General features: G+C 37.4%; 2 protein-coding genes across 2 annotated transcripts in view; one reads left to right on the plus strand and one right to left on the minus strand.

The window, feature by feature from the left end:
• The window catches only part of LOC139138803 (uncharacterized protein YfbL-like), a 33,222-nt gene extending 19,215 nt beyond the window's left edge, over window positions 1-14,007 (plus strand). The window contains exons 3-9 of the mRNA XM_070707339.1: window positions 716-950; window positions 2,753-2,925; window positions 3,719-3,887; window positions 4,484-4,597; window positions 5,174-5,338; window positions 7,606-9,505; window positions 13,364-14,007. Coding sequence (XP_070563440.1) covers window positions 716-950; window positions 2,753-2,925; window positions 3,719-3,887; window positions 4,484-4,597; window positions 5,174-5,338; window positions 7,606-7,691 — 942 coding nt within the window. The 3' untranslated portion in view covers window positions 7,692-9,505; window positions 13,364-14,007. The remainder of the gene's footprint in view (window positions 1-715; window positions 951-2,752; window positions 2,926-3,718; window positions 3,888-4,483; window positions 4,598-5,173; window positions 5,339-7,605; window positions 9,506-13,363) is intronic.
• Window positions 14,008-16,448: 2,441 nt separating this feature from the next.
• LOC139137919 (bestrophin-2a-like) overlaps window positions 16,449-20,952 on the minus strand; it is a 9,496-nt gene continuing 4,992 nt past the window's right edge. The window contains exons 5-9 of the mRNA XM_070706169.1: window positions 20,725-20,802; window positions 20,295-20,447; window positions 20,065-20,145; window positions 17,772-17,926; window positions 16,449-17,134 (exon numbers count right to left, since the gene is read on the minus strand). Of these exons, the coding sequence (XP_070562270.1) occupies window positions 16,921-17,134; window positions 17,772-17,926; window positions 20,065-20,145; window positions 20,295-20,447; window positions 20,725-20,802 (681 nt within the window). The 3' untranslated portion in view covers window positions 16,449-16,920. The remainder of the gene's footprint in view (window positions 17,135-17,771; window positions 17,927-20,064; window positions 20,146-20,294; window positions 20,448-20,724; window positions 20,803-20,952) is intronic.

Genomic DNA, 20,952 nt, shown 5'->3' on the forward strand with positions numbered 1-20,952 from the left:
ACACTTAATGACTGTTAAAATATAAATGTATGTAATATATATATATATATATATATATATATATATATATATATATATATATATATATATATATATATATATATATAACGTATTACAGTATTACCGGTATATTTAACATATTACATATTACAGTTGTCGCGTGCAGGGGGGGGGGGGGTCACCCTGTTTTCAAACTTTGGAATAGGGGGGTCACCCTGTTTTCAAAATTTGGAATAGGGGGGGTCAGCCACTTTTTGACGTCGGCAAAAAATAATCCACCGCCCCCCCCCCCAGGCCGAAGAAACTGACCAGTCCCTTAGTGGGTTATGCGTACCTCATCCTGTAATTGGTGACGATGGTTGGATGATGGACTGATTAAATAAATTCTATCAATCAAATAGGTGTGAACGATCTGTATGTATGTATGTATGTATGTATGTATGTATGTATGTATGTATGTATGTATGTATGTATGTATGTATGTATGTATGTATGTATGTATGTATGTATGTATGTATGTATGTATGTATACGTACCTAGTACGTACGTACCTACGTATGTATGCATAGCATGCATGCAGGGAGGGATTGATGGATGGATGGATGCTGGAATATAAATCGCTACAGAACATTTTACGTTTTAAGCATCACTACATTATTAAACACAATACTGTCCGTTAAGTATTGCTGTCTTATTTAATAACATTTTACTTCAGTATGAAGGTGTCAATGTAATTGGGATTCTGGAGGGTCAAGCCATAGGAACAGCCGATGACAATGTTGTGCTCTTGGGGGCGCACTACGACACCACCGACACAACTCGTGGAGTCGATGACAATGGATCGGGCGTGGCCCTTCTCTTGGAAGCTGCTGCCATGGTGACAAAAGCGGCCTGCAAGCCAAAAAATACCATCTTGTTCGTTGCTTTTGACTTAGAGGAATTTCAAAGGGGTAAGTATGTCTTGTTACAACTTCAATACCAGTAGCTGCAAATCTGATGATTTTTTCGCTATGTTTGTTGTTAATGTCGACAACATTTTCTTGTTCTCCCTGAGGGACTGGTCAGTTTCTTCGGCCGGGGTGGATATTTTTGCCGACGTCAAAAAGAAGCTGAGCCCCCTATTCCAACTTCATATACATACATACATACATAAATACATAGATACATAGATACATACATACATACATACATACATACATACATACATACATACATACATACATACATACATATATGTATATATGTTGTTGCATATATATGTGTGTGTGTGTGTGTGTGTGTGTGTGTGTAAGATAGGAATTTCAATTTCAAAGTGTCAATATTTTGAATGAGGTGTGAATTCCACACTTTTTATGCATAACCAGATGTTCAAAACTGTACAGCAGTAAATCAAAAAACTTTGATTTGTGTTTAGACTTGCCATCCAATTACGTCTCAGAAGCCATAGAGAGCTATTTTTATGAGTTAAGTGGTAGCCAAATCTGATGTGCACAGTGTCAGAGAGGACCTTTTCTTTTAATATTAAAAATGAAAGCACAGCTTATAATGACGAAAACCCCTTTTTGTTAACTATTATTTTAGTCATGAAAAAAACACTTTTTACGGTAATTAGTACACCTGTGACACACAAATTTTAAACATCCAGATATCTCTGATATATGTCTGATATATTAAAGTGACGTGCCCGAATTCTCATACAGTAAACAGGAAAACCTCAGCAACTTGTCATGCTTTTCCTATGAACTGCAGATTTCATAATGATTAGTACACTTTGCAAATACAGACTTTCAATTTACAGACATAAAGATATGTCTGATATATATCTCTGATATATATTAAAGTACCACGCCCAAAGGGCGCGTCGATAAATTTTAAACATCCAGATATCTCTGATATATGTCTGATATATTAAAGTCACGTGCCCGAAGGGTGCGCCGATAAATAATATGTCTGATTGCTAAAGTTACACGCCCGAAGGGCTCGCCGAAAAATGCAACTGAATGATGAAATTCGTGGCTGGCACGGTGCATTTTAGGCAACCATGAGCCCATGTCGAAATTCAAAAACAATCTGGACCCCCTCCAGTTCGGCATTTTAAAAGCATGTTGACCCCCTCCCCCCCTGCCGAAGAAATTGACCAGTCAACCAGCATGTTGAGATACACAGTATCCAGCTTGTCAACTCGGCCTGTACATGTGTAAACCGCATTGTTTCTCTTGACAGACTAGCCGGACTAGAATTCAAAAGTGAACCATAACAGCATACACATGTTGACAGGCTAAGAAGTCGATTTTTAAGAACATGCTTTGAGGCGTAGAACACAAATGTGATTGACGTGAACGACAAAAATAATGTTAGGATCATAAAAAATACAGCTCCTAGGGGTAATACCATTACATGTAATGCTCACATCGACTGACATTGTCCAAACGATCCTATACAACGTCTGCATCAGAATCATATCAGTTCGTTCGAATTGTTCTGACACACACAGCTTTGATCACTTAATCTGATAGTGTCAGCAGAACAATGCTAATATTGATAGCTGTGAGGATGGTGATGATCATCAATTCATTTTGTTGTTATTGTTGTTGTTGTTGGTGGTGGTGGTGGTGGAGGTGGTGGTGGTGATGATGATGATGATGATGATGATGATGATGATGATGATGCGTTTATGGTCACTCATTTCACGTAAGAAGTGGTCTTATATGCAATATCTTATGTTGCCATTATTAATTTGTTCTTTGTTCAGAGGCCTTTGACATCTGCATTGGTAGTAAGCATTTCGTCAGTGAATGGCTGGAGCCATTTTTGAGAGTAAACGAAACAACCAGAAGTCCATTTCAAGGAGCTTTGGTCATGGAAACCGTTATGAACTACAACAAAAGTGACTGGTCACAGGAATTCCCAGAGGCGATATTTCTTGTGAGTGTTCTGTTTATAGAGCAAAAAACAGACCCTGCATGCATGAATACACTCGACTTTGGCATAATTCGCTGCATATAGCACCTGCTTTGTGGCGATATGCCGTGCATTTTACCCAAATCGTGCGTCCACCTATGCCATGGTGCGTTGGGCTTTATAGCTTAACTTTTATGCAGATTAAGAACTGTTGAAAGAAACCTTTGGTCCACGTCTCGATACTTTTGTACAAAAATAAATAGAGGGGACATTTTGACAGAAATTCTGATCGTTTTGCTTTCCATCCAATAAACACGTGCAAACTGTTGGAAGGCATTAGCAATTATGCCTATCTTTATTCTATCAATACTAAGGCTCTCCCTTGATCTAATGGTTAATCTTGAAGTAGAAAAGATCTGTAGGGACATTTCATCTGTTTTTCAGATCTTAGAAATATTTGAATTTCACATGTCAGTAATTCAGCGAAATATCTGAACCATTTCAGCATGGTGGGGGACAGAAGAGTTGCGTAATGGAAAATAACAATTTCCTCGGCCCTAGACCATTCAACTTTTACTAATTTATTCATTCATTCATTCATCAATGAATCATTCAACCAACGAATTACTTAATTAAGCAAGTAAGCAATCGAGCAAGCAAGCTTTTTTGAATAGGCATGTATTTGAAATTGCACGCTCATTTTTACTCATGGCAGTATGAGCGACATTGCCGATTTTTCGTATTCACACTTTCAATCAAGTTTTAGGACTATTTTCCCAGAAATGAGACTTTTCTCTATTTGTTTAATTTACCGAAGGTTTCGGAAGAAGTTCATCAGCACTTACAGTCACGTAATTTTAGTGGAGACTTTCTCACGGTCATAGGAAGGCGAACTGATGCGGATTTTTCCGCAAGCTTTACCTCGCACCTTTCGCAGGTCAGCGTACCGGACATGTATACTGAAATATTCGAACTACCAATCGAAGGTGAGTTATGCCAGCATTGCAATGTAATGTGTTTGTTTGTTTGTTGTTTTGTTTCTGTTTTTGCGAGCAACAGCTTACAACGTTGTCTGGTAGGTAGACATCCAAACATATTACCTGACCAGTATCCAATATCAATGTCTTTCTCATTTGCTATGAACAGTATACATCTAAGATCATAATGACACTTTTACTCGGACTGACACTTTGCCCTCGTTCATCAAACCGTCAATGGAGCCCAGTTGATGCAAGTAGTGTGCATGGGAAAAGCCAACGCTACCGAAAGCCTTTTCAAATTTCAATTTACAATGACAAGATAAGGATACATGTACTGCGATCTTCAAATACAAGTGATTTCTGTCGATAAGTGTTGACTTATGGGTAAACCGTATATCGATCAGTGGTACCAATGGCGAAACATTATTTGATCCTTAACCTCTGGAACCTTCTTTGCGTAAACAAAAATAATTCCTGCATCAACTATAGCATTAATCAACAGTTGGATGGATACTTTAGTATCTGTGCTTCTGAGATGAAGTAAGTACAGCGATCAGGTCGGTTTGTGTGATGCCCGCTTTTCATTGTTTCATGATAAACAGGTGTCCCGTCCGAAGATGAAGAAGTCATGCTTGGTGATTTCTTCAGAAGCGATCACAAACGGTTTTGGCAGAAAGGTCCACCTTATCTACCAGCTCTTTTCATTACAGATACAGGTGTGTTGTAAAGTGATTGGTGTACGAACAATTTTGCTCATGTGGGAACAAAGTCTAATTAAAAAAGAATTGCAATCACTTTACAGGAATCAGTAACTGGCGTCACTTTCAAAGACGGATTTTCGTACAGAGCTAGTTTATACTCCAAGTATCTTTATTTTTTATTGAATACTAAAGACAGCAGTTTTCCTCGATTAGCCTGGATTGTAAGTAAAAGACCATCCCCAAGACATCCTCGTGATTGGTTGTTTAATTAAGGTACAACATGCTTCAAGATCGAATTATTTAGAAGTGAGGCCTAACTATGTGATGAAAACCTCCAGACTTGACCCATTACAAGTTTAAGTGTTTCGCAACTTTAATCCAAAATGATACACTCTATCGTCGGTAATCAGTCGCATTTTTGCTGCTATCGGTGATTGTTTAGATTGTACCCCATATATAAAAAGGTATCGTGATGTCAGTGGATGCGTATACATGACCCAGACGAGCCGCAGAGGTACTTGAAAGCTCCCCACATATCACTGCATCACAAAATTACACATATTCTTTTGTCATTTTGTTCCCTTACTACAGCCGATTTCCGAGTCCCAATGACAGTGTGCTACCATGAGCCGTGTGACGATGATAAGATGATCACCGATGATAATCTGTTGTTTCTCGCGAGGACAACAAAAGCGACAGTGAACATGCTGATTGAGCTCAGCACTGAAGACGCTACAGACTGGCAATGCCCTGTGGGTGAGTCGATAAACAGTTCAGATGAATTAAATGAACACAAATCAGTCCTCAGCTGGTTTTCTACAACACAAAACCTCCAAATTTGTTCCTACATAGTACCATACCTTCAAAAGAAATTAAATTCACTTCGTTAGGGAAGTCGTCGTTATTCAAGTGTGTTATTAAATCACTAATGAAATTCTGTGTTTTGCACATCCATTACGGTAAAATTTGCCTAGGGATCGATATTAGAGAACCGTCATTTTGTACGGCCTAGGCCGGGGTTCGGGGGGATCTTAGGAGGGGGTCACTCAAAAGTTTAAAAGTTGCAAGTAAGCTTGCTCAAAATGTGGAGAGAAAGGGGATTACTAAATTTTGGTGCAAAATACCTTGCAACACCTCGCACACTGCACCATTGCACACATCAATTTCTCAAACTTTTGAATGCGAGAGGGGGGATCCTCTCTCGTGCTCTCCTCCTTGGGGTGTTCTAACAGTTTGACTAGTAAAAGACACAAATTGAAAACACCCATCAGATTGCACCAAAGTGCACCAAACTGGAGCACACATCAATTTTTTGTCAATTTTTTCGCAGTATCTAAACGTGTGAATTTATCCTTGATTATCACAGAAACAGATATTTTAATTGACTTCAGTTCAATATAACCATTTTGACATTTAAACATACCGTATTCAGGCTTTCATTAGAAGCTGGCTGCCGGAGAATTGCACGGCTGGCGAGGTTGCAAACAAATAGTGAATGGATTGAAAAATACTTACTCTTAACTGATGGTCCTATAAAATCGTTTACAAAAATGTAAGATTTTGCAAATGACACGAGAAGGCCGCATAATTTTTATTCCTGTATATTCTTTGGTCTTCAATCTCTGTCAAACTGAGAACAGTTTTTACAAAATTTGTTGTCATTGCTTGGTTATTGAATATTATGACTCAAACACTGATCATGCAAAAAATATAATAAAAATATAAGACTATGAGTGTTGAGTGTCATTTTCAAACAGTTTTACCCAGTGCAAAATAAATTGAAGCACCTCTCAGATTGCACCATTACACACATCAATTTCTCAAAATTTTCGTTGCGAGAGGGAGGACCCATAGCTCTCGTGCTCTCCCCCTTGGGGTGTTCTACCAATTTTACTTAGTAAAATCACAAATTAAAAACACCTCTCAGATTGCATCAGACTCCACCATTGCACACATCATTTTCTCAAAATATTTCACGCATGATAGGGGACAGCCCCTCTGACACTTTTCCTCTCAGCCTCTGGCGTGTTCTCCCCCCCCCCACGTACTTTCAAATTATGCCCTGTCAGATACCCTAGTGAAAACTCTGTCATGATACATCCAAATTAAACAGTATCATGTGGTCAGATACTGGTTATAGCGTGAGCTTTTATATCTATTTTTGTTGTAACATTGGATTTCATTTTGTTGGTTTCACCTTTTTCAACCGTCATGAGATAACCGATGAAAATCTAGCAGGGTACATCAGGATTTGAAAGGTCTTTACTATTGCTGTATTTTTGTAATTTTTACAAATACATGTATTGATATTTAACTTTTCTAAGTGAAGGGTAAGTCAAAATTTGTGTGTTAGAGAGGGGAGGTTACTCAAATTCACCATGGTTGGCAGGGGGTTACTCGAAATTTCGGAGTTTCCGATGAAATTCCTCCGACCGACCCCCCCCCCCGCCCATAAATAATGACGGCTCCCTTAGGGCTTTCAAATTTGTTACACTATTTGCCGCTGGTATTCTGCTTGTCTAGTCTTCTGAAGCTGTGACAGAGACCAAGGTTTTCACCGTCTTCTTAATTGTGTAAAATAATCGAAAATGTATTCTTTCAAATGGCGTTACAACATTTGGGATAGCAGCCATTTTGAATTTCAATTACAGTATCAGTAATTTTTAGGTAATATTTATTTCTCAAGTATCAAAATTGCAGGGTGACCCCTAATTTTTAGTCTTGATTTTGAAAGTCAACGGGATAAAATTTCCAAGAGGAAAGTTTGAACTAAAAGTTTAAATCTTTCAGCGTAAATATGCACTCTGCCATGAGTGTTTGTGACAGTGCGACTTGCAAGACTCAGGGCTCTAGTCCAAGAATAAAATACACCAACTTTAACCTTCCAAACCCTTCAGGCACCGCAGTTTACTATTTGACTTACATCCACCAAGCATTCATCTCGAAGTCATAACACCTAAACAATAATTGATAGATCCGTCACTTATAGTTAAGCAGTCTCCGATTTTTTTTTTTCGTTGTAGGGTCAGTTGGAAGACTCCAACCTTACAACGTTGCAGCGTTTCTGGTTGCCGCAATCATCATCATCATTTCCAGCATCAGTGAATAGGAGTGATTCTTTCCGATATTAGGAAGTCATTCTTGGGGTCCGGATCGTCTACCAAAGGTACCAGAACAAATATAGCGAGGCCATTTTTTTACCACTCTGAGATTTGCCCATTAGGCTCTGATATTGAAAATAAAAAGGGTGGATTAAGCAATAGACACGTGACGTAGAGTAGAATAACATTTCTTCAGAATATAATTACATAACTTTTATACTAACATTGAATTAAAGTAAGACTGTTGAGGACACTAATTGTAAGCTGACTGTGAACTAGACTGCATGTCTTGAAACAGTGACGTCATGTTTGTGAATACTAATATTGTTAAGAGTGTAAGTCTCTGGAAAGTTTCTTTTTGGATCCAGCTTTCAGCAGGTTTTGATTGTTTAGACTTGAATGGTTTTGCGATGTCGCTGACTTTAAGGCATGGAGGTTTCTGTACATAATTGTAGCAGAAAGGCAAAGTATAAAACAAATGGGAGTTCCAAATTCATCTGTGCTGCGATGGTTTGGAATTATTGCTGCCATACCAAAAGACTGGAAACGAACAGTAGATAAGCAGATGATTGACAGTTTTAGAGTTCCTGAACAAGAGATTTTATTTAAGATTGGCATAGTGTGTAAAGAGATAAAATGTTGTAATACAAGAAATGTGTCCGAGTGGATAAATGATTGTAATTTTATTGCCCCAAAATCTTATTTCTTTTTTACTAGAGTGTCTAATGAGTTTATTGAAGATTGGGATTTGCTGTATCAGTTACCTTATAAAGTGACAATTGATAATAAGCTTAGAGCATGCCAGTTTAAAGTATTGCATAATATACTTCCAACCAATGTAACGTTATCAAAAATGACACCACCAAGAGTTGACTCTGAGAAATGTACCTTTTTGAGGAACACAGTGAAACACTGGTTCATTTGTTTCATGAATGTGTATTTGTGGTGGAATTTTGGGAGGGAAATTATAGGGTATAGGGAAATAGAATTTGATTTTAGAGTCACCCAACTGTTAGACAAATTATTCTTGGAGATGGAAGATTTTCTTTATTTTTAAACTTTGTAATCCTTGCTGCTAAATACTACATTTATAGATCAAAATATCAAAAACAAAAACCAAATTTGGGTGCTTTCAAAAAGTATATGCAAAATATTAAAAACTTGAAATTTCATTTCGCTAACAAAAAGTATAAGTTTAACTCTCATCTTAAGAAATGGGGACAGTTTTTAAGATTATGACTTGTTTTCTTTTTCTCTTTTTTTCTTTCTCTTGAGAGTCAATTTGATATTCCTTTTATTTACAAGTACAAGACCTGTATTATAACCTGTATTACTACATGAAAACCATGTGACATGTAAAAAAAATTCCTGTAACAATTGGAAAACAATTTTTTTGTAAACCTCGAGTAACCCAATAAAATGTTAAATGCAAAAAAAGGGCAAAGTATTACTTAAACATCTTTGCTCTATGTACTTACACGTAGTGTTTTTTCGCCTTGCTTTCCCAAGTTCCTCAGAAAACTTCTGACGCCAGTAATTGAAAACGGCTTTTGCTTGCATGATTGTTTTATCTGACCGCAACACAGTGTAGAAAAAAACACTTTTGATACCCGAATCGAAATTTTTTGTTCCGCATAAACATACTGCATTTGTGTTTATGCGCTGTATATGTGTAGGTGTCATGGATAATAGTCATCATATGCAGTCGCTTGAATTGGTAATGGTTCAACCTGTATTTAAATTTCTTACTCTATGATACCAAGATGGACGTGTGCGCTTGCTTTAAATTGATTGGATGATTTTTTTCCACAATAAACTCAAGGTATACTACGGAAGCGTATTGGTGCCATTTTTATAGGAAAAAAAGTAAAATAATCTCGTAATTACGAGTTTTTAATTCTCGTAATTACGAGTTTTAAAATCTCGTAATTACGAGTTTTGAAATCTCGTAATTACGAGTTTTTGATTCTCGTAATTACGAGTTTTAAAATCTCGTAATTACGAGTTTTTTATTCTCGTAATTACGAGTTTTCAATTCTCGTAATTACGAGAATTAAAATCTCGTAATTACGAATTTTTATTCTCGTAATTACGAGTTTTTGATTCTCGACACTATAAGCCCTGATTCTCTTAGTTATCAGACAATCCTTAATAACTCAGTCCTTATATAGTTTTGAGCTTTTATTTCTCATACATATTGTTGGTTATTGTTCAACGAGAATATGGTGTTTTCAATATGGTGTTTTCAATATGGTATTATCTTGATTTATAAGGTTTAGTAAGCAATTATAATACACTCGTAGATGAATAAATAAATGAATGAACTTTGGACTGTTACATGGCTACAATTGTAGATATTCAGTATGTTATCCATTAGATCAAAAGTCAAGCATAATAGCGTGTAGATTTTGTCTGGCTGGATAAACATTCTTTTTAGGGTGAAATATCAATAGTATGACATTATGCAAATATTTCACATCTGTCAACACCTTTATTAGAGTCTCACAACCTAATAAACACCCCCTCCCCGCCTCAGGAGATAATCCCCGAACTCCGAATACCTGCCGATGTGATGTTATTTTTTTTTACATCCAGCATAGATTGGCAGTTGCCATCATGTTGGGTTTGCACTAGAAATTATGACGAACAACTGACATCTTCTGACACCCCTTCATGTGTGAAAAAGACATTATCCAAAACAGCAGTGAATGAGGAAGTCGGACAGATTTCCAAACTTTCAGATTAGTATTATTTGCTAACAAAGATTTACACAATCAAAGTTTGTATGGAGACAGATAAAGTAAAGAAAGTTTAACAATCCGTGTCTTTGCATTGCTTCTTCCTAATGTAAAAGAATAGTACACAAACATTGATTATGATCAAGATGAATGACCGAATTGAAGTGCAACTCATTTCAAGAACCCAAGAAATGATTGAAAATGGCAAATAAAAGCGAAAATATGTTTATTTTTATCACAGATGTTATCAAGTAGAAGTGAAAAGGAAATCTCAAAATAGACGATGAGTTGAAATAACGCTGTGATAGTTAAATTTTCATATGCTTCCATAAACATTGAAATTACAAAATCATCATTATGCAAACATTCTGGCAATTTGAAAACCTAATAATTTTGAGATTTTTATAAATTTGCGATTACTTGACTGTAGTTTTTGACCATGTATTCAGTTATTCGCAATGACAATGACGGACTATAGATTCTCATGACAAGATAATTCTCGTAATTATGAGTTTTTAATTCTCGTAATTACGAGTTTTCCAATCTCGTAATTACGAGTTTTTGATTCTCGTAATTACAACTTTTTGATTCTCGTAATTACGAGTTTTTAAATCTCGTAATTACGAGTTTTTGATTCTCGTAATTTCGAGTTTTTGATTCTCGTAATTACGAGTTTTTAATTCTCATAATTACGAGTTTTTGATTCTCGTAATTACGAGTTTTAATTCTCGTAATTACGAGTTTTAAAATCTCGTAATTACGAGTTTTTGATTCTCGTAATTACGAGTTTTTGATTCTCGTAATTACGAGTTTTAATTCTCGTAATTACGAGTTTTAATTCTCGTAATTACGAGTTTTAAAATCTCGTAATTACGAGTTTTTGATTCTCGTAATTACGAGTTTTTGATTCTCGTAATTACGAGTTTTAATTCTCGTAATTACGAGTTTTAAAATCTCGTAATTACGAGTTTTTAAATCTCGTAATTACGAGTTTTTGATTCTCGTAATTACGAGTTTTTAATTCTCGTAATTACAAGTTTTTGATTCTCGTAATTACGAGTTATTAAATCTCGTAATTACGAGTTTTTAATTCTCGTAATTACGAGTTTTTAATTCTCGTAATTACGAGTTTTAATTCTCGTAACTATGAATTTTTGAATCTCGTAATTACTGGTTTTAATTCTCGTAATCATGTGTCTTCATTCTCGTTATCTACTCAAATGGCGTACTGACATGGCCTCTACACATTGTAGTTTTCCCCCAGCTACAATATTACCTCTATCTACATTCTTACACGACTTTGGTCAGTCTGGGGGCATGATATAGCATAGCCATTAACATGAGAACGTTGCAATAGTGTTAAGGAAGTCTGTGCCTGTATAGAAACAAAACACTTCAGCCATGTTGCTTAGTTTGCCAATTTAAGGGCAACTTGTAATCTGTAAACTCTGTACTTAGTGGATCAGCAAATCAAAATTAAATTCACAGTTCTCACTTGCACCGAATGTCAAAAAGTTTGATACATCGCGTCCATATTTGAAAAAATGCATTTATTCACAGCATAATGTAATAAATAAAATTAAACTGAACTACAATTGACGACTTACAAACTTACAAGAAGAAAACTGTCAAATATTGATTGCAAATGGCATTGGCATTCTCAAACACGTGCGTTTGTTAAATGGTGTCTAGCCTATCGCAATACGTTTCCATGTGATTTACTCAAAGTTCACCATCCATATTTTGGATCACTATCCGGTCAATCTGAAACTGATGGGAAATTAAGATATTTTAGAACATTCCATCACAACATGATGTATTAACAAACCCATCGATACATCGCACACTGCACTCATGAACGCACAATGCAAGACAAGCTGTACAATGAAAATATTTTGCAACTACATTAAGCAGAATTAGTAGGTAATATGTACAATGCTCTTTAACAGGAATTGACTTGACTTCTTTTAATTAATTCCTGCTATTACTTATCAAATGATAGGGACAAACAGATCGCCCTGCATCAACTTAGATGTGAGCGCACTGCAAACATGGAGCTGTTCATACAGCATGGTGGGTTGTTGTTGAAGTAGGGGTCATAGGTCAATCACTCTTATGCCGCGCATTCGTGGCTAGCACATCGGTGATCATTGGATGGCATGCATCTCTTATCCCTAACAGGAAACTGACCAATCTAGAAAGAAACATTTCAGTGAAAATTCAGGCCAACTACACCGCGTTTCCGACAGGAACTTCCCGTCCGAGCTTAGCTTAGCGGTGGCTGTGAGTGACCTTGACAACACCTCATTCACGGATAATGGCGGCAGTGAAAACAGTCGACGATGTAGTATGCTCATGTAATTCCGTTCTATTGCAGATCTTACCTTTCGGTTTGGTAACACTCAAACAATTGCTCAATGAAGTTTCTTCTTCTTAAAATGTTTATAATTGTTGACTGACTTCGAACATGCATATGTCGCACTGTTGTTGTGATCAAATGGCCGGCATGGTAGGACACGTCCCTTTGAAGCGTGTTGCGTTCTCTTTCATCACGTGTCATCAAAACGAGATAGAAGTCGGCTACAAATAGACGCTAACAGAAGTGTTAAATAAAACAAAACCCCAAGAAGCCCACGCAAATATTATTTGCTGAGCAGAAATATCACAAGAAAGGTGATGTCGAGAATTAAAATATCATAATTAGGAAAACCAAAATCTCGTAATTACGAGAATCAAAAACTCGTAATTACGAGAATCAAAAACTCGTAATTACGAGTTTTTGATTCTCGTAATTACGAGATTTAAAAACTCGTAATTACGAGAATCAAAAACTCGTAATTACGAGAATCAAAAACTCGTAATTACGAGAATCAAAACTCGTAATTACGAGATTTTTTTATTTTTTTTCTTACAAAAATGGCACGAATACGCTTCCGTACAAGATACTACCCAATGCAAAGTTTTCATGTCAATTTGGCAGCATTATTGTAGCATGGATTCTTTATGCACATACTGACATCTGTATACCTTACCCTGGACATGGAATAAAATCATCGAAGAATATGGTATCATATATCATGTATAATTAACAATGACTGACGGGGTGTGTTATCATACAATCTGTTATGTCGGTCATTCTCATCCATGCGCTGAGTTTACTTAGTCCAGTTTAGAACATTCTAGAAGGTCATGTTTACTACCATTGAAGATATTTTTGGAATATTAATTAACATATCAATATAAAGTCTAGCATTATCTAGTATCTTGATAGTTTGTTCAGTATAAGTACTTGACGGTACAGATTTTTAGTTAGACTATTTGGGATTCAGTGCAAGACTTTCACGCTACTATTTTGCTCAGTGAACTCTGCACGGTTCAGACCTACATCAATTCTGTAGCCAGAGAAGGACTCGCTTCCCCACTCATCAGTGTCTTTTTGTACTCGACTCCCATCAAACTGGGACTGCACAAAACTCCTAAACTACAGCAAAACTAGATACAGTAGATTTTGCTCTGTATTGTCAATTTTATTTAACTCACCACTAGACTTAGTAATTGGTTTTAATAAACTTTATTTTAAAGAAAATCGCTGACTTCAACGCCTTTTTATGTGGTACCAAATAGTAGCGTACGTGCAAAAATGACCAGTGTCCGCTTCCACTGGCAGTTATAGATTGTATGCCTTGAGCATTTGATTACCCCAAAATGCTACAAAACTATGGCCACAGTTCGTATTAAAGAAAACAAAGCTGAGTCCTATGTCGATTGACTTTGGGGTCATTTCTTTGAAAATACAACAGCTTCAATGATAGTTCAAGAACATTACTATAGCTATCTGATTAAAATTGACCCTTTCCTTTCTTCAACTCAACATTATGAATGATATATTAGCTGAACAACGCTTCTTCGAACATACAGCGTTTCAGAACGTCAATATTCCTATACATTTTCAAAGGCACAAGCCAAGTTTGTCGTCTTTTAGCAGAAAATATCGAGATTTATATTTATGATCTGGTCATTCTACGTCACGACAACCCGCATCTATGTCATCACTTTTGGTGCGTCGGAACTTTTTTGCTCCGATCTTCGATGTGCTCGTCAATGTAAACAAACAACACGACAGCCATATTTCTCTAGCTATTGATCTTTGTATGTCGTGAAGATTTGTAAAATTCAGTCATAGTTTTTAAGTCTCACAAAATACATCAACTTGGCAAATTTTGAGTCCTTCTATTTCAGTTTTGTCGCCAGTATGAGGGTTCGTATCTTTATAGACCCAACCGTCGCCTGAACTTTCGTCGCATAGAGCACTTTGTCATGCGGTAGACATGCATTGTCCATTGCAACATGGGAAGGCCAGGCCGCACGCTGAGCCTCAAAAAGCCGTGTAATAGAATTAATATTATCATAGGCTATGACAATAATAATTCAAACTACGAAAACACAACAGTGTTCAACGCTTGTATATTCCTGAGGAATTACGTGAATAAATTTTGGAAACTTCAAACTCTAAGCCAGTTGCATTACATGGGTTCCGTAAGGTATGCACTACTAGGGTACATTCGGGTGCCACGTTACTTGTTCGGCCGATTTTCGTTCTCGAAAAATAACGTAGTTTTGTTTGAGACTTCGATCGGACTTCTGAGGTTCGATGATCATACACAGTTTTAGTTGTAGCGAATGATTGGCGTGTGTGACGTATTGATCATTAGCTCATACGAATATTAATCTATACCGTTCTTAGATACGCTGGCATTGTGAATTAGGGAGTAACTGTAGCATATACATCTCAAACAAAAGCCCTAAGAACAAGTCCGAGGGGCGCAAACGTTTAAAGAAGTCCGTCTGGTGGTCATGTTAAATGATGTTAATGACAGATAATGAGATTGACCTTACGCACGCATGATCGTAATTTACAAACATGATAAGTTCGGGGAGTAGTCGCTCTTTTGATGAAATAATTGGATTAGGTACACTAATTTACTCCGGTAATAGCTTTACCATCGAGGTCACAGCCTTGCGCTTGCATGATAATTGCTCCCGTCGAGGTCATTGCCCTAGATAATTGATAATTCTGTTTCAATGTTGCAGTGATCATCACCTTGACCGTGTCATATGGCTTGACAATTACCTTGTTAATAACAGAACTGGGCAGTCTGAAACTTGCGGTTATTTTCTGTGCGTATGAAGAGTATAAATTAACTCTTGTCCCCCTACCCATTTATGGCAAAGAATCGAAAATTCACCTTATTTCAATCAACACAGGTTACGTTGTATACTTTGTAAATTTAGTGAAGTGAATTTTTGTCCATGACAATATGTCACGTTAAGGTCTGCGTTCGCGTCCTGACATATGTTTAACTGAAAGGCCAATATCAATGGCGTAGGTATTGTCTTATTGTTTTGTGTGCCGGTATAGTAGCCTGGTAAAGTTTGTTTTTTGTGTTGTTGTTTTTTGTTTGTTTGCTTTTTTGTTTTTGTTTTGCCTTTTTTGTGGTCTGGAATCAAAAAGTACAAGACGAATGAGGTATTTATTCCTAGTAGATTACAGAAATTTTAATTATGAAAGAAACAATAGTCATGAAGCCAACTGGCGACAGAACTTTTTAGGAAAAAGAATCATGATACGTTCATTGTGACTTCATAAATAGAAAAAGTCTAAATTATTCATAACTTGCTCTAGGTAACGATGGATGCTCTCTGAAGATTATTTGAAAATATCTTCTAACTCAACCTGTAAGGATACAGAGAAAAACAAATTTATATGAGTCGAATGGTACTACATACATGCACATACAAAGCTATACCTGCATGGATATTGGTCACTCTCAGGTCATTGTGGATGATCACATCATACTTTACCTGCTTTCAAAACTATTACTATGAGTAAACCGAGGTATATCGCTTCAATATCTCTCTCTCTCTCTCTCTCTCTCTCTCTCTCTCTCTCTCTCTCTCTCTCTCTCTCTCAGCTTCTTGTCAGGGAAATCATTGTATCGTTTCTTTACGGACAAAATACTCACTGTAGCTCCACTCGGCATCATCACGGTAGAACAATCAGCCCATTCATCGTCGCTGCTATCACTAGATTCGCTGCCCGCTTCAACTTCGATGGAAGGCACCCTGAAATCCGGTGCATCCGCTCCGACGTCTACCCACAGCGGAGTCATGTCATCAGCCATGCGTGCCGAGACGTCATCTCCGGTAACGGTTCTCGGTTCTTCCGCCTGCTCCTTCGTAGTTTCACCGTCGTGTTTTCGCCTGACTGTTTGTTGGTTTGGGGTCAGCAATGCCGATGAATCTATTCCCCAGGGAGACATCGGCGGTGGCCACGTGACGCTGCTCTTACGAGAGCTGTGTGTCTCACTGGATCTCTCGTCCAGGATGTCCGCACCAGCAGCACCGACAGATGTGTGACTCAGAAATCTCGCCCTTCTCCGTTTTCGCCTGCGCTTAATTCGGTGGGCGTCACTGGGCAATGGACTGACGAGCGGACTTTTCAAATCTTTTTCATCGTGTCGTAGCACTTATGATACTTTCTTGCCTGTTCGGTGTCGGGCAGCAGGAGTTTTAACTCAGATAACTCCGGTTTCGTCAGCCTCTCATCGTCTATATCGTCATCAGTTCCAACGTTGGCGTCCGCTTGCTTTGGTTTCGTCATGGTCCGAACGAAGGTGTTCGGCACCTCAATGATGAAGTCTTTTGCTTGCAGTCTGTAGAGGAAACACAGCAATCTCTTACTAACTTGATATCGAACTTTGATTCTGACAATAGCAAAAAATACGATTCCACAGCTGTGATCGGAACGGCCACTTTCCAGAATATAAAAGTGAAAACTAAGCGACACTGAAAAAATGTATCATGACTTATGACTTGCGCTGCCGAAATATATCTTTACATCGGGATGCGCTAAACACTTGGTTGTCCAACTTTTCACGTAGAGCATACTTTAAAGCGCCAATAACTATAGCTTTCGTTCAAATATATTGTCCTCATAAGTCAGATTAGTGGACAAAACTTATATACACAACCCTTGTGTGTTGACCAAGAAAACGGTTATATCCCCCAAACCATTGACTTATAACTTCAATGTGAACTTCAGAACTAAACTTAGATTTTAGGTAATCGACTGCATTTTTCGAATATGTTATTTTATGATTGATCGATTTCCTCTTCCGTTCGTGAATAAGAAAAGTTTTATCAATCTAGGTCATATCTTCCATTTGGGACCTTGATGAGCCACCTGCAGTTTTAACATATATTTCATACGGTGTTCAATAAACCGAACGACGGACTTCGCTCCGCTACACTGACGCACGATGATTGGCAGTAGAGACGACCTATACTCACAACACTTCCACCGTTGAGCCCAGCCATGTGGTCGTTCGCTGTCTATCGACGGTCGTCAGAGTATACGGTAGATAGAACTCCTTGACGTCCCAATATTTGTCTCTTGAGAATACAGGCGTTGTACCATAGAGAGTGTCGACGATCAGGAACCCGACCTGTGACGTAGGTGAGAGAAGACGATGGCTCATTCTTCCCTTACACATCATTTACAGTCATTTCCATCCGCGTAGGGCTTACCCATTGTAAGTGATCAGATCAGCATATCATTGAACTTATTGAGAGGGGAGCTAAAGGACGCGACTCTACCCTGTAACCTCCACAAGTGTAATAATCTCCACAAATGTAATATCAACCACAGTTGTAATAAAATGCACCCATAAATGTAATATCGCCCAAAAATGTAACAAAAATCAACCATAAATGTAATAAAAACACCAACCACAAATGTAATAAATGGTAACCATAAATGTAATAAAAAAATCACCCATAAATGTAATAATTGTTAACCATAAATGTAATAAATCTATTTTGTCGTTGCAATTGAGGAATTAGCCCTTAAATATTGATCTATGTAATAAGGAAAGCAACTCCACACATTATTCATTTCTTAATTGTTTTTGTTTAGTGTGTTTTGCATATTTGAAAGTGTATTTTACGTTTCCTTGTTTTGTGTACAGAACTGATTGGCCATGGCTAGACACAGCTGTAATCTGAACGTCAGTGCAGTCTCTACTCCACAGTGGGGAAGACTGTGTAACACTACGATCCTTTTACGCCGTTTTTTCGAAAATTGCCGTACTTTCTTAATCAATCGCCTCAAATTCGTCTTCAGTGGATAAATTGTGTGGAATAATCGATAGATTGTCTGTATTCCTATGTTGTCCCACTTGAAGTTTGTTCCTTCACTAGGGATGCCAGGATGTCTAATTTTGTTCTACTGTGTTCAAGGTAGTGTTCGTATTGTTTTTTACTAGATTGAAATATATGTTCTCGTCAACATGTTTTGTGTCGTAAGTTTCTGTTATAAGGTTTTATATTTCTCTGTTATTTGTTCTGAGTCATCTGTCATAAACTTTGTGTGGTATCACTGGTTGACGAGTTATTTTGACGCTTCCTTATTATGTAATTGTCAGTGTCTAGAACTGCTGTTCCACTTCCATTATCTAACCGTTTGATCGTTAGCTCGCCGTTTTCTGAGTATTCAAAGTATTCTACTCTGTGATTTGGAAAGGACACCTAGTTTCAGGAAAGTATGTTATAACATTACACTATTCTAAATAAAGTTATTATTTCTCAGGGCATTGATAAACAAATGATCACATATGCAAGTTCAAGTTTATTACATTTATGGTTGAGTTTTATTACATTTATGGTTAATTTGTTTATTACATTTGTGGTTGCGGGTTGTTACATTAATGGTAGACTATTTTATTACATATGTGGTTGATTTTATTACAATTGTGGTTGATATTACATTTGTGGAGATTATAAAATTTGTGGAGGTTACATTCCCGACCACTTTACGGTCTACTAGTATGTTGAAAGTACAGTCAGTACAGTCGTGTCTGTACCGATATGGTGATCATGTAACCACAAGCAGATTTTAGACAAAGTATAATGAAAATCATGTGTGACCAACGCTGCTATCACTGCTGTTCTGACCAGCCTTTAGATCGCTACTTCTATGAAACGTCTCTTACATTCCTTTAAAGCGAAAGTACTTTTAAAATAATATAACTTATTATTTGTGACAATCATTTCGATCATAAAGTTATTTTCAAGGTAAGGTCACGTATAAGTTAATAGTATGCCAGTATATTGCGAATAGTTCGAGGAGAAATAGACATCAAATCAGGTCCAATAATCGTTATCATTCAAGGTAAACTGTGAAATTTACCAGGTCCAAGGAACATATAGATGATGACAAAGGCAATGGGGCCATCTTGAACCACGAAATAGTGGTGGTACCAGGTGTCCGGAATGGGTAAGCGTACCCTGCCAGCTAGCCGCACCCGTCAAGATTGACCCAAAGCGACAAATTCATTGTTATTTGGTGAATTCACCAAATTACTTTTGTGAGTCAAAATTTGGTATGCTGTCACTCATCATTTGAGAAACAGACAGGTCATATTTTGATACAACATCTCCGTATCTACCGTAGAACTTCTTAAATGATTTCACTAATCTACTTAGAAACATAGTATTAAATTGTGCGATCCGACTTTATGAGCTGCGAAGAAGTGCGCTACATGAATCCTATTACGTTGCTAGTTTCTGTGACACTTGGTCTCACCTGCAAGTTTCTATCGAGTATGTAATTGAGTTCAAAGTCATCGTCATCGCCACCATAGGGGTTGATTATAGTCTGGGCGACCTAGAAAAGAAGAAGATATGACACGGATTTCACGCTAAACAAGATTATTTTGCTTTCGAGTACCTATAAAAATATTTGTGGCAGATCAAAATTACAAACTGATACAATGAACCGCCATAATGCACTTATGTACAGATTCAGTGACATACCTTAAGCCAACCGAAGTAGAAGAAAAATTCAATGACAGTTAAGACTGGGAAGTAGAGGTCCAGCCAATAGCTGTCGTAGCCTCGTGTTGGATCCAGAAACTGTGCAGCGAACACCTTGGCGATGAAGAATGAGTATGTTGCTATGGTAACTACCTGTTAAGGAAACGTCATACCGTTAACCTTACCATCAAGACATGTCACAGGGAAAGTACAGGTTTCAATGTGTACAAAGAGTTATATTCAATATCAAAGAAATTGTTAACTTTTCAACAAAGTTTTCTATTATCGTGCCATCAACTGATGTCATGCGAAAATGCACCCCTCTCCTAATTCTCAACTGTTGCATTGAGGCACGCATGTAAGACTTGTTTGCTTGAAGTATGGCGTCAAACGCATGAACGCCCTCAATGAACACGGCATGGTCATTTACCTGTGTGTACACCAATGGAACGCTTATCCAATCGTAGTTCATCATTGCCCTGCACCTGGAACCGTGGTTTTGCAAGTTCTGTGGAAAAACAAAGGAAAACGATAGCGCGTCATAGTGGGCGTGTCTGTCCGTCCGTGATAAACTTGAAATGCCGTGATTTAAAGGTTACAGTCAACTGTAATCTGAATATGCCCATATATGGTCAAAGGAGCATTCCTTGGTATTCAA

The sequence above is a fragment of the Ptychodera flava genome, chromosome 8 (genome assembly GCF_041260155.1).
Source record: "Ptychodera flava strain L36383 chromosome 8, AS_Pfla_20210202, whole genome shotgun sequence".
NCBI classification, from domain to species: Eukaryota; Metazoa; Hemichordata; class Enteropneusta; family Ptychoderidae; genus Ptychodera; species Ptychodera flava.